At 48.0% G+C, this 15,173-nt stretch overlaps 1 protein-coding gene across 4 annotated transcripts in view; it reads right to left on the bottom strand.

Annotated features, from left to right (window-relative positions):
• EP400 (E1A binding protein p400) overlaps positions 1-15,173 on the bottom strand; it is an 852,236-nt gene that overhangs the window by 336,245 nt on the left and 500,818 nt on the right. For all 4 annotated transcript variants that reach the window (XM_085634324.1, XM_085634328.1, XM_085634325.1 and 1 more), the window contains 2 exons: positions 460-504; positions 220-373 (listed from right to left, as the gene is read on the bottom strand). In XM_085634324.1, the coding sequence (XP_085490450.1) occupies positions 220-373; positions 460-504 (199 nt within the window). The remainder of the gene's footprint in view (positions 1-219; positions 374-459; positions 505-15,173) is intronic.

Here is a 15,173-nt window from a genome sequence, read left to right as displayed (position 1 = left end):
TAAGGCTACTTGCTCCCACCTACTCAATTTCATCCAACACAAGTAGATAAACTTGTCAACTGTCCCTACCTGCTTCACCCTCACTGAGATATTAGCAGCAGTACTGGTATGGTATCGTGATTAGCTACACCAGTCTCAAAATTACATACCAGGTACTTATAACTGATTGTGAAAGCAAAATATTTTAAATGCATCAGGATAATGAGGTCAGTAATTTACCTGTGGGATCCATCCGCTGCCGCTTGCGTTCTTTCCTCACATACACCGGCGGCAGCTTAGATTCAGGGATTGGGGTGAGATCATACATCAGGCTCAAAACCGAGTCTATGTATATATCATTTTCATCCTGGGGAGGTGTTGGAGGAGTCCACAGCTGTGCCGAGATGTAAATTTGCACATTAAACTAATGTAAAGCATTGAGCATTTTAATTTTCATCACAAAAAAAAAAAAAGACTTACTGGCATTATTTCATCATGCCCATCTGGGTCTTCATAGATATATTCCTGTAAATAAAAAGAATGAAGGTAAGAGTTTGAGGTGAGCATACTTGTGAATATATTCTGCCCTTTATCCTCGATAATTGTATTCCTTTTTATCATCAAAAATTGTATTTCACACAACTATGTAAACACACAAGTTTGAGACTTTAGATAATCTTAATGACGTGAATCTGAATGTTTATTATCAGAAAGGGGCAGTGTCATTCAAAGCGCGTACAAAGCTGGAGTTCTGTAAAATATAGCAACTTCAATAGGTTTAATTATTTGATAGACCTGCCAAACCTAAACAAGGGCAGCGGTGGCATGAGAGAAAGGCACATATCTACATCAGCAACAAGCTGTAGTGATTTAAAACCTGTCATTTGCATCCTCCGGAAATATACCTTACACATTTAAAAACTATGGATTTCAGACATCAAAATTAATTATACAACGTGCTTTTAGAACCAAATGTGAGTTTAGGAGTGGCCGTAGCGCTGAATCCGCTATGCTGGCAGCTACTGATGCCATTCGATGTCTGGATGATCAGGGAGGATCTGCCATCTTGGTGCGGACGGACCTTTCAGCGGGATCTGACCCAGTGTCCCTCTTCCACATGGTTCACAGATTTCGCCAGGCAGGGTAGAGGGACCCTGCCCTGGCCCTGCTGGAATCCTTTCTTACATACAGAACTCCCACTGAGGTTTGGTCATTTTAGGGCACGTTTGTTTCAGTTACCCTGTGGGGTGCCACAGAGCTCTTCTCTCAGCCCAACGCTGTTTAATCTTTATGTGGCCCCCTTGGCCAAGCTAATCAGGTTCTTCAGCTTCCAAGGGCTTTCTTACGCAGATGATACGTAGATCATTGGATCAGTATCGGACGACATTCCGGTGGTGGCTGACAAGTTTAGATGCTGTATGACTAACGTAAATAATTGGATGAAAGAGAATTGGCTTAAACTGAATGCCGATAAGACATATTCTGATCTTTAGTGTGCAAACAACTGTAAGGTCCGAATTGAGGTGGCCAGAGTTCTGTGGCCCCTTACCTCTCACTGTTACAGAGCCCAAAAATGTAGGGGTATTTTTCGACTCATCTCTTACTTTTGATATTCAGGCCAAGAGGACTGTTAGCTCCTGCTTCTACATTATCAAAATGTTAAGAAAGACTTTTTCCCTTATTCCTTATTTTCTTTTATAAGTCACAGATTTACTCATTATAGAGGAGAAAATCTACGAGTTGATATCAACTTTCAACTGCGCCTTTGTATGAATCTGTGTCTATATATTTCTGTTGCAACCATATTCTTTGCAGTTATCTATTCAAATAAATGAAACTTGGTACATTTACCTTCAGAGCTCTCTTAATATTCATCAACAACAATATAAAACTCTCCTTCATGGCGATGCAGCTGATGCCACTAAATCAAAACGCATCTGCAGAGCTGTGCTAGTAAAAACAGATGATGGACTTCCTTAATTTCTATTGCAGTGCACTGTGTTATAGACAAGACCGTCTTACCATTATATTTTTGTTGGGTACAGTAATGTCACTTTAGTGAGTACAATATAGGGTTACTTTCTCTGCTTAGTTCCCTTTAAAATGGATAATGTTAATGCCTGCAATTCATAGTGCCATGTAACAGTAATCTACATTTACTCCAATAATCTTCTTCACTCATTCCAACTGGATTTCAGGAAGGGATGCAGCATGTAAACAGCTATACTGAATATAGCAGATGACAGACACAAATCACTGGACGTGGACAGATGCTGGCTACTCATCCTCCTAGACTTATAAGCTGCCTTTGACATGCTCGACCACAAGCTGCTTCTAGAATCCCTCCATAAACAGATGGGAGACGCTCCAAAAAAGTAAAAATAAGCAACACAACCTCAGATACTTCCGCCATAACCAGGCGTGTCCCCCATGGCTCAGTGCTCTCACCTACACTCGTCAATTGTTACATGGAACCCCCCCCCCCCCCATCATCATCATCATACTCAAACAGGCAAACATCCCATACCACGTCTATGCAGCTGACACCCAGCTCTACTTAGAAATATCCTCACTGGAGGACTTAAGGTGGCTAAATAATATGCTCATAAAAGTCCAAACTGGCTATCAGACAACTGCCAGAAACTCAACCAAGACAAGATGGAAACGCTCCTTTTATCAAACAATGGACAACTCCCCAATTCGAAAATGGATAAATACCACTGATGCTTTTAACTGCAAATTAACTCTGGCAAATCCCTAGGGATCACCCTGAATCAAAGTTTGAGCATGAACCCGCACAAAAATACAGCAAAGGGTTCATTCTGCAACCTTAAACTGCTCCATAAAATCAAGCGCTTCGGTCCACTTTCCGCTTGACTTCCCACTCCAGTGGACCACCGAACCGGTGCGGTACCTAGGTATCCAAGTTCATTTGGACGCCGAGGAGGTCCTTAGGGCCAATTATGGCACATTGATGGGGAAGATAGGTGATGACGTGGACAGATGGATACGTCTCCCATTATCTTTAGTTGGCAGAGTATCCTTGATGAAAATGGTTGTGCTACCTCGCCTACTTTTTCTGTTTCTCAATATACCCATCGTGGTTCCTCCACAGCTGTTTCGTGACTTACGATCTCTGATGATCAAACTGGCATGGGCGGGCAAAAATCCGCGAGTCGCCTTTGACACGCTTATGCTTCAGTATGCCGCTGGCGGCCTTAACGCCCCCAACTTCGAATTGTATTATAGGGCTGCGCAGGCCTGCCACGCTCATAGCTGAGTGCATGGTCCTCGAGCTCTGCCCCATCTCCACATTGAGAGGGTTGTCGCCGCCCCCTACTCGTTGCCTCGACTACTGACACAGGCCCCTACTCGACGAAGTGGCATATTAGACTCCATTAATTCCGTAGTACACGCGTGGAATGCTCTGCTGCGAATATATGAGGCGGTGCAACTATACTCGTCCCGTATGCATATCGACTGTTGCCAGTGGTTTGTGCTCAGCTCAGATAGAGGTACCCTAGATTCCCTTCACAAACTACGTATATACCAAATGGGGGATCTATTTCGTCAAGGACGGTTGGGCACTTGGGATGAGGTGGCAGGCACGCACGGCGTACACTCAGCCCTCACCAAGTTTTATTTTTTTCGTACTCGGCACGCTTTGAAGGCGGTGTTGGAGGATGACTTACAGGAACCCTTGGCGATCCCCCCTCTGACAACTCTACTAAGCGCTCCCTCCCCGGCAGGATAATCTCCGAGCGCTACACTCTTGCACATAGTGAAAAAGCGTCTTCCCTTAGCGGCATTAGACGAGCTTGGCAGGCTGACATAGGAACTCCCATCTCTGACGACATCTGGTTTTATTGTTGCAAGGTTACTCGTGGGATCTCCCTGAATGGCCGCCACCGACTGGTTCATTTTAATTTTCTCAACAGAGTATATTACTCCCCTTTACGGCTTTTTAGATATGGGTTCTTAGACTCTGCCGATTGTGAGAGATGCTCTGCCCCACATGCAGATTTTTATCACCTAGTGTGGCAATGCCCGTCAGTGTTTCACTATTGGGAACTAATTTTCCAGAAGCTTAGCGATATTCTGGGGCTACCCCTCGCCCTAAACCCCCTGCTGGCGCTTCTTGGCTACACCAGACCCCTTAAGAATGCTGTATGAAAATTGGTTGCCATGGGCCTCCTGCTTGCTAAGCATCGATTAGGGATGCGATGGCTGAGGGGCCCGCTACCTACAGTTGCGGAGTGGGAGCGTGACATGTTGTATTGCAACACCCAATCTGATGTCTACAGCGAACTGCTCCCCCCTTGTAATCGCCCTGAAAGTTTTTAGGGGCTATTTGCTCAATATCGAGCTGCTGCGCAGTCAGCAATTGAGGATACTGATGTCTAAAGTGTGACTGCACGATCTCGCTACACTTCTTCATTGCAAAGCTTTGCATATATCCTCCTCCTGGTTCTCTCTGACACACGGCCTCCATCTTGTCCGCAGCTCTTGGCGCCCGCATGGATCTGTCGCACTACCTTGCCATTAATGTACTGTCTGTTAATGTACTGTATGCACCTTTGCTGCCACTCATATTATCGTACACCTGTGCTCTGTATTACAACCGTGACCTTGCAATTGGTTTTTTGACCTTGGTGATCCATATTAATGCCTTCACTGCTTAACTTTGTAATTTTCTTTCTCGTTATGTCGGCTTTTTGTATGATTGCTTTCTTTTCATTTTCTCTGTAACTGTATTGAAATAATAAAATACAATAATAAAAAAAAAAAAATCAAGCGCTTTCTCCCCCCGAATGATATAATAAGCGCCATGCAAGCTATGGTTCTTATCAAGACTGGACTACGGAAATGTCACCTCATTGGCACCGGGAAGTTGCACCTAGCTCCCTAAGAGCCACACTAAATGCAGCAGTAACGATGATCACTGAAATCAAATATTATGATCACATCTCCCTCTCCCTAAAAAATCGGAAGTGTTTCCTGATTGCAGCCCGATGCTGCTTCAAAACTGCTAGTCTCACTCTCAAAGTGCTTGACACAGCAAAACCTGACTACCTTGCAACCAAACTCACTAAGGCAGGACAGACAAGAAATGTAAGGTGCTCCAACATGCTGCTTCTCTTCCCCCCCATCCCCATAAAACACAAACAAAAAGCCCTAACACACTCTTTCTCAGGCAATGCCCCCAAAATCTGGACCTCCCTCCCCATATATATCAAGACGAACCCCTGCTTCGTGAGCTTCAAAAGACAATTAAAAGATATTCTTCTCAATCAACACCTTGAGCTCTAATGACTACCACACAACTTTAATCTAAACCAGAACCTTCTCCCCGAAATATACATTGTTTGTTCCTCCCCAGGAAATGCTTTGATTGGAATCTAACAAGACCTTATTGTGTAACTTATATTATCCAATACTACCTTTGACAATGTTTGTAATGCGCTCTAATACCCTCGGGTCTAGCCAGTACTATATAAAAATCGCTATATAAAACTCTTTTTACGAAACAGTGCAGCTATTGTGCTATTGAACTCTTTTGCTTTTTTATTTATTAGGTGGGAACGTGCATATTACATTCTCAACATCTCGGCAAGCTTCCTTTCAACTCCTTATTAAATTGCTCCGTACTGCTTCCGTATGTTGCATCCCTGCCTTTTTTTTTTTAGATGGACTAGCGCTTTTAAACTGCACACATACTTTTTATTTCACTCTTTTCTGCTGACCCGCGGCTACACTTACTTTTCCTGCTCTGGCCCCCTCTGCAATTATTGCACTTTTTTCAGGGTATGGGTTATGTTACCCTTACTCATTTCCTCAGTTGTAGTACATCTCACTTTAAAAAAAAAAGCTTTACGAAAGGAACATTCCTTTTTAATTGTTTTTTTTATCCTAATGCCATTTTTATGAAGTGTTGAATTCATAGTGTGCCCTTAGTTCCCACAAACCATGCACTGTATGGTACGGGCCAAGTCAAATGGTATTTGTTCAATTGGGCTGTGGTTCTCTCCTGTTTCAGGACTTTTTACCTTTTCAGTATATCCGGGCACTATAGTAGGTTAAAAAGCTTCACAGTAAGTCCAGACACAAACCTACCATGTATTATATTCTCAAGAATTATGTTATTACCTTTACACTTTTAAACCCTATTGAATATATTTGCAGGAAACAAAATCTATTATTGCCAAGCCCATACCTATTGGCTTTGCCACTACTAGTTTTATTATGGGCATGAGAAAGCCATCTCATTTGAACAAGCATTGGCATAGCCAATAAGCCTCGCTTTTGGGACCTTATAAGTATTTAGTTATGCAGCACAATATCCTAGGTGCAACAACATCAACCGTTGCATGGCTAAACACTTAGAAGGTCCCCAAGGCGAGACCTATTGGCTATGCCAATGCTTGTTTATATAGCACTGGCAAGACCCAAGGGTAAAATACATATTGAATATGCTACTTACCAGTATGCATCTGTTCTTGGCATGTAGGGCTGCTGACATTCATATCTGTGCATAGATCGCCGCCTAGTGTTGGGTCCGGATGATTGCACATTGTTGTCCTGGAAGAGTCTTCGAAGTATCCTGAGATGGGTGACTCCTCCCCTGGACCACAGTGCGCATGGGCATCCTCTCCATCCCCAGATTGTTTTTCGCCATTGTGGCAGTGATGGAGTAGATACAGGAAGTGATGACCATGCTATACAGTAATTCTGAGAGCTGCAGCTGCTACAGGCGCCGGGGAGGAGGGTGGGCGATATGAATGTCAGCAGCCCTACATGCCAAGAACAGATGCATACTGGTAAGTAGCATATTCAGTTCGAGGCATGTGGGCTGCTGAATTCATATCTGTGCATAGAATACACAGCAGTACCTCCTATTAGCGGCGGCTACCCGTGCCAGCTGCAGCAGTCTGAAAAAGAGTTTTGAGAACAGCCTGTCCTACAGCTGCCTGCTGTTTTGAGTGTACATCTACACAGTAGTGTTTGGTAAATGTATGTATAGTGGACCATGTGGCTGCTCTACATATTTCCTGTAAAGGAATGTTTCCCAGGAAAGCCATGGACGCCCCTAACTTTCGTGTTGAGTGGGCTCGTGGTGGAATCGTTAATGTGCGTTTAGCTTTTTGATAACAAATTTGGATACATTTAACGATCCATCTGGCTATACCTGCTTAGGAAATGGCGTTGCCTTTGTGTTGTGGAGAGAAGAGTTGTTTAGTCTTCCTAAAGTTTTTAGTTCTGTCAATGTAGTACATGAGGGCCCTCTTTACATCTAGTGTGTGGAGCATCCTCTCAGCGACATTTTGTGAGTTTTGAAAGAAAACAGGCAGTTCAATGGTTTGGTTCATGTGGAACTGCGATATTACTTTAGGCATGAATTTGGGGTTGGTACGTAGTACGACCCGGTTTGCGTGAACTTGTATAAATGGCTCCTGAATGGTTAGTGCCTGGAGTTCACTAACTCTTCTTAAGGAAGTGATGGCAACCAGGAAAGCCACTTTCCAGGTGAGGAACTGAATTTCACAAGAATGGAGAGGTTCAAAGGGTGGACCCATTAGTCTGGTGAGGACCAAGTTGAGGTTCCACACCGGTGCTGGGGGGTGCCTTGGGGGAATCACCCGTTTAAGTCCTTCCAAGAAGGCTTTGATGGCAGGCACTCTGAATAAAGAGAGGTGCTGCCTGTTTTGGAGATAGGCTGCTATTGCTGTTAAATGGACACGTATTGAGGTGTATGCCAGATTGCATCGGTATAGGTGTAATAGATAGCAGATTATGTTCTGAATAGATGCGTCTAGCGGGTTAATGTGATTGGTGTTGCAGTAAATGACAAACCTTTTCCATTTGGCTGCATAGCAAGCTCTGGTAGTGGGTCTCCTGGCTTCCTTAATGATCTCCATACAGTCAGGGGGCAGGTTTAGGTAGCCAAACTCTAGGACTTCAGAAGCCAGATTGCCAGGTTCAGCTGTTGCGGATCTGGGTGCTGAATTTCTCCATGGTTCTGCGTCAAAAGCGCGGGTTTGATCCGCAGCCTTTGATGCGGCACCACAGAAAGTTCCAGAAAGGTGGTGTACCATGGCTGGCGTGCCCATGTTGGAGCAACCAGGATGAGTGTCAGTGAGTGCTGTCGCAGTTTGCGTGCCACCAGCGGTATCAACGGTGCTGGGGGGAAAGCGTACGCAAATCTGCCAGACCAGTTCATCCATATCGCATTGCCCTGCGACTGTGGATGTGGGAACCTGGCGGCAAAGCTTTGGCATTTTCCCTTGTGGCGAATAGGTCCATCTCTGGATGACCCCACTGCTGGAAGTACGGTTGGAGTACTGATGGGTGTAACTCCCACTCGTGCATCTGGTGGCTGTCTCTGCTGAGCAGATCCGCCATCTGGTTGTCCTTGCCTGGGAGGTGTTCCGCCATGAGGAATATGTTCCTCTGAATGGCCCACTTCCACATGCTCTGAGCCAGATGAGACAACTGTGGAGAGTGTGTTCCTCCCTGCTTCTGTATGTAGTACATGGCAGTCATATTGTCCGTCCGGATCAACACAACCTTGTTGCACAGGTGTACTTTGAATGCTTTCATTGCCAGGAAGATTGCCATCAGTTCCAGAAGGTTGATGTGCATCTTCTTTTGTTGTGTAGTCCATAGTCCCTGCACTGTGTAATTGAGTACATGAGCTCCCCATCCCTGGAGAGACGCGTCCGCTGTCAGTATTATTTGTGGAACAGGCTCTTGGAACGGTCGGCCCTTGCAAAGGTTTTTCTGGATTCCACCAATGCAGAGAGTTGAATGCCCGACCGCTCACCAACACTAGGTCTTTTAGTTGCCCGTGAGCCTGATTCCATTGACGTGCTAAGCACTCCTGAAGCGGGCGCATATGTAGTCTCGCGTGTGGGACTATGAAAATGCAGGAGGCCATCATGCCTATCAACTGCATGAACACTCGCGCCGGAAGGGAGTGTTGAGGTTTGAATTTTGAGATCAGCAGTTGCATGCTGTTGATTCTCACTAAAGTTGGCTGAGCTGTGGCAGCCAGAGTGTTGATTGTCGCGCCTAAGTACTGTTGTACGTGCGCAGGTTGGAGACTTGATTTTGGGTAATTTAGTGAGAATCCCAGATCGTGAAGAAGGTGAATGGTGTGGGACATGTGGGTGGCACATTGTTGTGCTGACTTGGCCTGAACTAGGCGGTACAAAAGAACGATGGATTTAACCCAGATCTCTTGACTGGGGGAGAATGTCTGCATTGTCAGCATTCCGTCCATCATTTGTTTGTTGTAACGCTTTTCGCCCTAAGTGGGATGGGTATTCCCAGACGTGGGACCCGTGCTCACTACGCCACTGGAGTTAAGCTATCCTGGCTGATGACGGCTGATAGCCAGAAACCGGTCCTAGGATGCTTGATTCCGGTCCAGGGAAGACATGGCTTGGCAGTTCGGGCTGGACTGTTCCCATGAGGCACAGGGTCAAGACTGATTTGCATATGGCCATGTCTAACCTGGGGTGGTGTAGTGGGCAAAAGAACGATGGATTTAACCCAGATCTCTTGACTGGGGGAGAATGTCTGCATTGTCAGCATTCCGTCCATCATTTGTTTGTTGTAACGCTTTTCGCCCTAAGTGGGATGGGTATTCCCAGACGTGGGACCCGTGCTCACTACGCCACTGGAGTTAAGCTATCCTGGCTGATGACGGCTGATAGCCAGAAACCGGTCCTAGGATGCTTGATTCCGGTCCAGGGAAGACATGGCTTGGCAGTTCGGGCTGGACTGTTCCCATGAGGCAAAGGGTCAAGACTGATTTGCATATGGCCATGTCTAAACTGGGGTGGTGTAGTGGGCAAAAGAACGATGGATTTAACCCAGATCTCTTGACTGGGGGAGAATGTCTGCATTGTCAGCATTCCGTCCATCATTTGTTTGTTGTAACGCTTTTCGCCCTAAGTGGGATGGGTATTCCCAGACGTGGGACCCGTGCTCACTACGCCACTGGAGTTAAGCTATCCTGGCTGATGACGGCTGATAGCCAGAAACCGGTCCTAGGATGCTTGATTCCGGTCCAGGGAAGACATGGCTTGGCAGTTCGGGCTGGACTGTTCCCATGAGGCACAGGGTCAAGACTGATTTGCATATGGCCATGTCTAAACTGGGGTGGTGTAGTGGGCAAAAGAACGATGGATTTAACCCAGATCTCTTGACTGGGGGAGAATGTCTGCATTGTCAGCATTCCGTCCATCATTTGTTTGTTGTAACGCTTTTCGCCCTAAGTGGGATGGGTATTCCCAGACGTGGGACCCGTGCTCACTACGCCACTGGAGTTAAGCTATCCTGGCTGATGACGGCTGATAGCCAGAAACCGGTCCTAGGATGCTTGATTCCGGTCCAGGGAAGACATGGCTTGGCAGTTCGGGCTGGACTGTTCCCATGAGGCACAGGGTCAAGACTGATTTGCATATGGCCATGTCTAAACTGGGGTGGTGTAGTGGGCAAAAGAACGATGGATTTAACCCAGATCTCTTGACTGGGGGAGAATGTCTGCATTGTCAGCATTCCGTCCATCATTTGTTTGTTGTAACGACTTGGCCTGAACTAGCCAGTCGTCCAAATAAGGGAAGACGTGAATATTTTGTCTTCGCAGATGCGCGGCCACCGTCGCCAGGCACTTGGTAAAGACCCTGGGTGCTGTTGTTACTCCGAAGGGGAGAACTTTGAACTGATAGTGATTCCCTTGAATAGTGAATCTGAGGTATTTCCTGTGTGAAGGGTGTATTGGTATGTGGAAGTATGCATCCTTCAGGTCTAGCGTAGCTAGGAAATCCCCCTGACTGAGTAGTGGGAGAACCTGTTGGAGGGTGAGCATATGGAAATGCTCCGATAGTATATATAGGTTTAGGGGTCGCAGGTCTAGGATAGGTCTGAGCGAGCCGTCCTTTTTTGGGATCAAGAAGTACAGAGAGTACACCCCTGTGCCCTGCTGGGCGATGGGCACTACTTCTATGGCCCCTTTTGCGAGCATAGCAAGCACTTCTTGCTGTAGTAAACCCAAGTGTTCGGCTGACATAGGACGGTGCTTTGGTGGTATGTTGGGTGGAGTGGAAGTTAGTTCCAGACAGTACCCATGTTGAATGATGTCCCTGACCCACCTGTCCGTGGTGATGTTCTTCCATGCGGACAGGAACAGCTGGAGTCGTCCCCCGACAGGTGTTAAGTGGTCGGGGGGTAGGGAGAGGGCGTCACTGTTTGTTCTTTGGGGAGGACCTGGTGTTGCCATATCCACGTCCCCTGCCCTTGGTGCTGGATCCACGATATCCACCCCTGTTGTTTTTGTCGTAGGTGGTTTGTGTGCCACCTTTAGCATACTGTTGTTGTGACCCCTGACCCCTTGACGTTCCCCTATTTCCAGTGCGACGAAAGGAGCCACTACGGAATTGTTGCGTTTGTAGCGCCCCCATAGATTTGGCAGTGTCTGTGTCTTTTTTTATTTTCTCTAGGGTAGTGTCAACGTCTGGGCCAAATAAAAATTCCGTGTTAACCGGTAAGTTGAGGATATTGTTTTGGATCTCGGGTTTGAAGCCTGAGATGCGTAACCAGGCATGGCGTCGCAGCATGACACTTGTGTTTATTGCCCTGGCCGCTGTGTCAGCTGCGTCTAGGGCGCATTTTATGGATGCATTAGTGAGGAGTTGTCCTTCTCTAATGAGGAGTTCCGCTGACTCTTTATACTCCTCTGGTAGATGTTGGAGCAGTGACTCCAGCGTGTCATAATGTGACATGTCATAACGTGCCAGGAGTGCCTGTGTATTGGCAATGCGCAGGATATTCGCTGCTTGCGCTGCAACACGTTTGCCCGATGTTTCAAGGACCTTTGACTCTTTGTCCGGGGGAGGAGCATCACCAGTCGTCTGTGAGTGGGCTCTTTTGCGAGCGTTGGCAACCACCATAGAGTCTAATGGCAACTGACCCCTAATGTATTTAGGGTCACCAGGTGCAGGCTTATATTTCTTTTCAATCCTGGGGTTTAACACCCGGGCTCTTGTGGTGTCCTTGAAAATGTCTTTGGCAGGCTTCAAAACCCCTTTAAGCATGGGCAGAGTCTTGACAGTCCTTTCCGAAGATGCGAAAGTGTCAAGCAGGAAGTCCTCCTCAATGGCGTCAGAATGCAGTTCCACCCCATGATGAGCAGCAGCCCGTTCGATAAGGGCATTAAATGCGGCCGTGTCCTCTGTAGGAGACGTTTTAATATTGTAGAGTTGCGCATCCTGAGTATGTGGCGCAATACTTTGGTCTGTGGGGTCATCCCACGCCTGATCAGGGTCTTGTGGTTCATCTGGATCTGCGTCCCCGGGGTAGATGGTATCGTCCCCACCATATTCCTGCATCGGGTACGATTCAGAAGGGGTAGTAGAAAAGGACTGCGGATCTAGTTGGAGGGGATGGAAGTGTTCTTGTAGCACTGGTTCCTGCTCCGCTGGTAGCTTGCGTTTAAGAGGAATTTTGTATGGCACTTCCTCTCTGACTGGCGTTATTTTGCGCTTGTGGAGAATTAGCCTGCCAGTGTCGGCGTCGATAAATTGTGGCCCTGAAGAGTCTTGTTCTGTTAGGCCAGAGGTGGTGGACTGTGTGTGGAGGACACGTGTCCGAATTTGAAATAGTTTCGGTGCCGATGTCGGTGGCAGCCCAAATGTAATGTTGGTGGGCTCCGAGTGCACTCTACAGGGTGAGGTAGTGTCGGGACCCGAGGTAGAGTGGAGGGCTACCCGGTCACGGATGCGTTGTAGAGATGCAGAGACCTGCTGCACAGCAAACTGAGATGGTGGTTTGGTGGGCATCTTGGTAGTAGGCGTCGAAGCGGACCCCGACATTTTTGGCGGAAGGGGGTCACTGGTTTGAAGGGATGCATCGATAGTCGACGTAGTCGAGGACTTGTTCGGCATCGGTGCTTTAGGCGTCGACGTAGCCAAGGCGGCCATTTTGACTGCGGAGGTTACAGGCTTCGGTGTCGGCGCCGAAGGTGTCAGTGCCTTGTGGTGCCCGAGGGCGCGCTTCTTCTGTGTGTCGACCGCGTCTGCTGCGGTGAGCTCGGCACCGAAGTCTCTCTGTACGCGTTCGGAGCAGACGACTTTTTTCGGCGCCGGGGCAGTGGACTGTTTCGACGCCTTTGATCCGACCACCACCAGTTTCACTTTCGTTTTTAAAGGGACTGGAGCGATGGATGTGTTTGGGTTTAACAACCCGGTCGTCTTTGGTAATAGTGGCTCTTGCATAGTGTTCGATGCCGGGCCGGAAGGCGGGGCCAAGGAACCATGTATTAGGTCTTGGGTAAGGCCCGAAGGCGATCCCTCGACCAGAGCCTGACGACGATGTACAATTTCGGCCTCCGTTTCGACGGAATGGCCTAGCTCCTCGGGAGAGCTGTCTTCTTCGGCCCCATAGGCTTCGTCGAAGTCCCCTACCTCGTCGACGGCTTCTTCGCGTCGAAAGAGCCCTTCGTCATCGTCGTCCGATTGGGAACCATGCTCTGAAGCGGGGCTAGAGACTATTTCTTCCACGCTCTCGGCGTCCTCGGTGCTGAATATGTTGGTGGGTGCGGGCGCTGCTTGCTGCGCCTCGAGCCTCGCCGCCCGTCGGTTCCGCAGAGTCTTCTTGGATCGGAACCGTGCACAGGCCATGCATTTTGATTCGTCGTGATCCGGCGAGAGACATTTATTACAGACTGGGTGGACGTCGATATGAGGGTACTTGGCGTGGCACAACGGAAACCTCTTGAACGGAGTCATAGACTCCATCGTCGATCGAGCGTCGAAGTTTGGACTAATTCGGTCCGAAAGTTGGCCAATGCCAATCCAGACTCCAAATCGCTTGGAAGACTTCCCTTGGCAGGTGAGCCACTCAGACTCGGGTTGGGGGCATCAGGTGCAGAGTGGGCAGGAGACGCTGATCCGCCTGGGTCCGGAGTCCTAGTAGCTGGTTTCTTCTGGACAGGGCTGCTGTACTCGGGAGATTGGAGTATTTTTCGAAGGCAGCAATTCTCCGAGGGTATTCAGAGGTCGCTGGCTGCGAGACAGGTCGCAGGGTCGTTGAAGCTGGAGACAGGTAGAGCTGGGGCTGAGGCAGTCGTCTTCAGTATTCTCTTTGGAGGGCGTTTTAGGGGAGTGGTAGGAAGGGCCAATGGGCACCATATCTGAGGTAGCTACACCCACTATTATGCCACTCTCCTGTGGGAGGGGCCTAGACCTAGCCCTGATTGGAGGAGTTCCCTTATCTTCAAGATGGAGGGGTCTGAAAAGTGTGCTTAACTTCTCCTCCACCTGAGGGGTGGAGTTGTCAGAGATGGGCACACCTCTTAGTTTTTCTAAGTGTTCCCACTGGTTTTTACACCCAAAGTGGGGGTCTAAACTGGGGGCTGCCATCTGTTGCTAGCAGCAAAGGCTGGGGGTTACATAACAAAGGTGGCAGGCCTTGAGGCTTTCCCTTTGAGCACTGCCCATCGTGCGGTTTGACACCTCTGCCCAAGATGTGCATTGCTTCTGGTCCGAGACAGCAGCGGCTCTCCACCCAGGGTTCCAGAAGCATGTGTGTGTGTGGCAGGCTGCCTAAAGCCAGTCAGTGGCACACCAGGGTCAGCAGGTTTTCAGGGGCACCTCTAAGTTGCCCTCTGAGTACATGTTACAATAAATCCCACAATGGCATCAGCAGGGATTTATTGTGAGGAGTCATTTGGTACCAAACACTCCTGTATTTAGTGAAGCCATCAGGGCTGTGGAACTCAAGTTGTCGAGTTTCCAGCCCATGTACTTTCTATGGGGTCACTGGTACGTACAACATTAAGGAATATACCCAAATATTGTAGGGGCAAATATGCAGAATCAGATATGCCAACACCTGGGATATAGTGTACCCTGCCTTTGAGGAGGTAAGGCCTGCTAGAGGGGAAACTTACCTATATCTTAGGCAATGATAGCTAGCATGGCACCCAAGGAGTATGCCATGTCGACTTTGTCAGTTTGTGTGCACCAGCCCATGCATGCTGCAGTGGCAGTCTGCATGGCCTAAGTGAGGGGTCCCTAGGGGACCCTCTTTTGTCCAAATGCCCTAGGTACCCAGGTGCCATTTACTAGGGACTTACTGGACACCTGGCCAGCAGCGACCCAGTACTCCACAGTCAAAGTTGCATCAACATC

Source organism: Triturus cristatus, chromosome 11 (genome assembly GCF_964204655.1).
Source record: "Triturus cristatus chromosome 11, aTriCri1.1, whole genome shotgun sequence".
NCBI lineage: Eukaryota > Metazoa > Chordata > Amphibia > Caudata > Salamandridae > Triturus > Triturus cristatus.
This window is presented reverse-complemented; position numbering and strand designations above follow the sequence as displayed.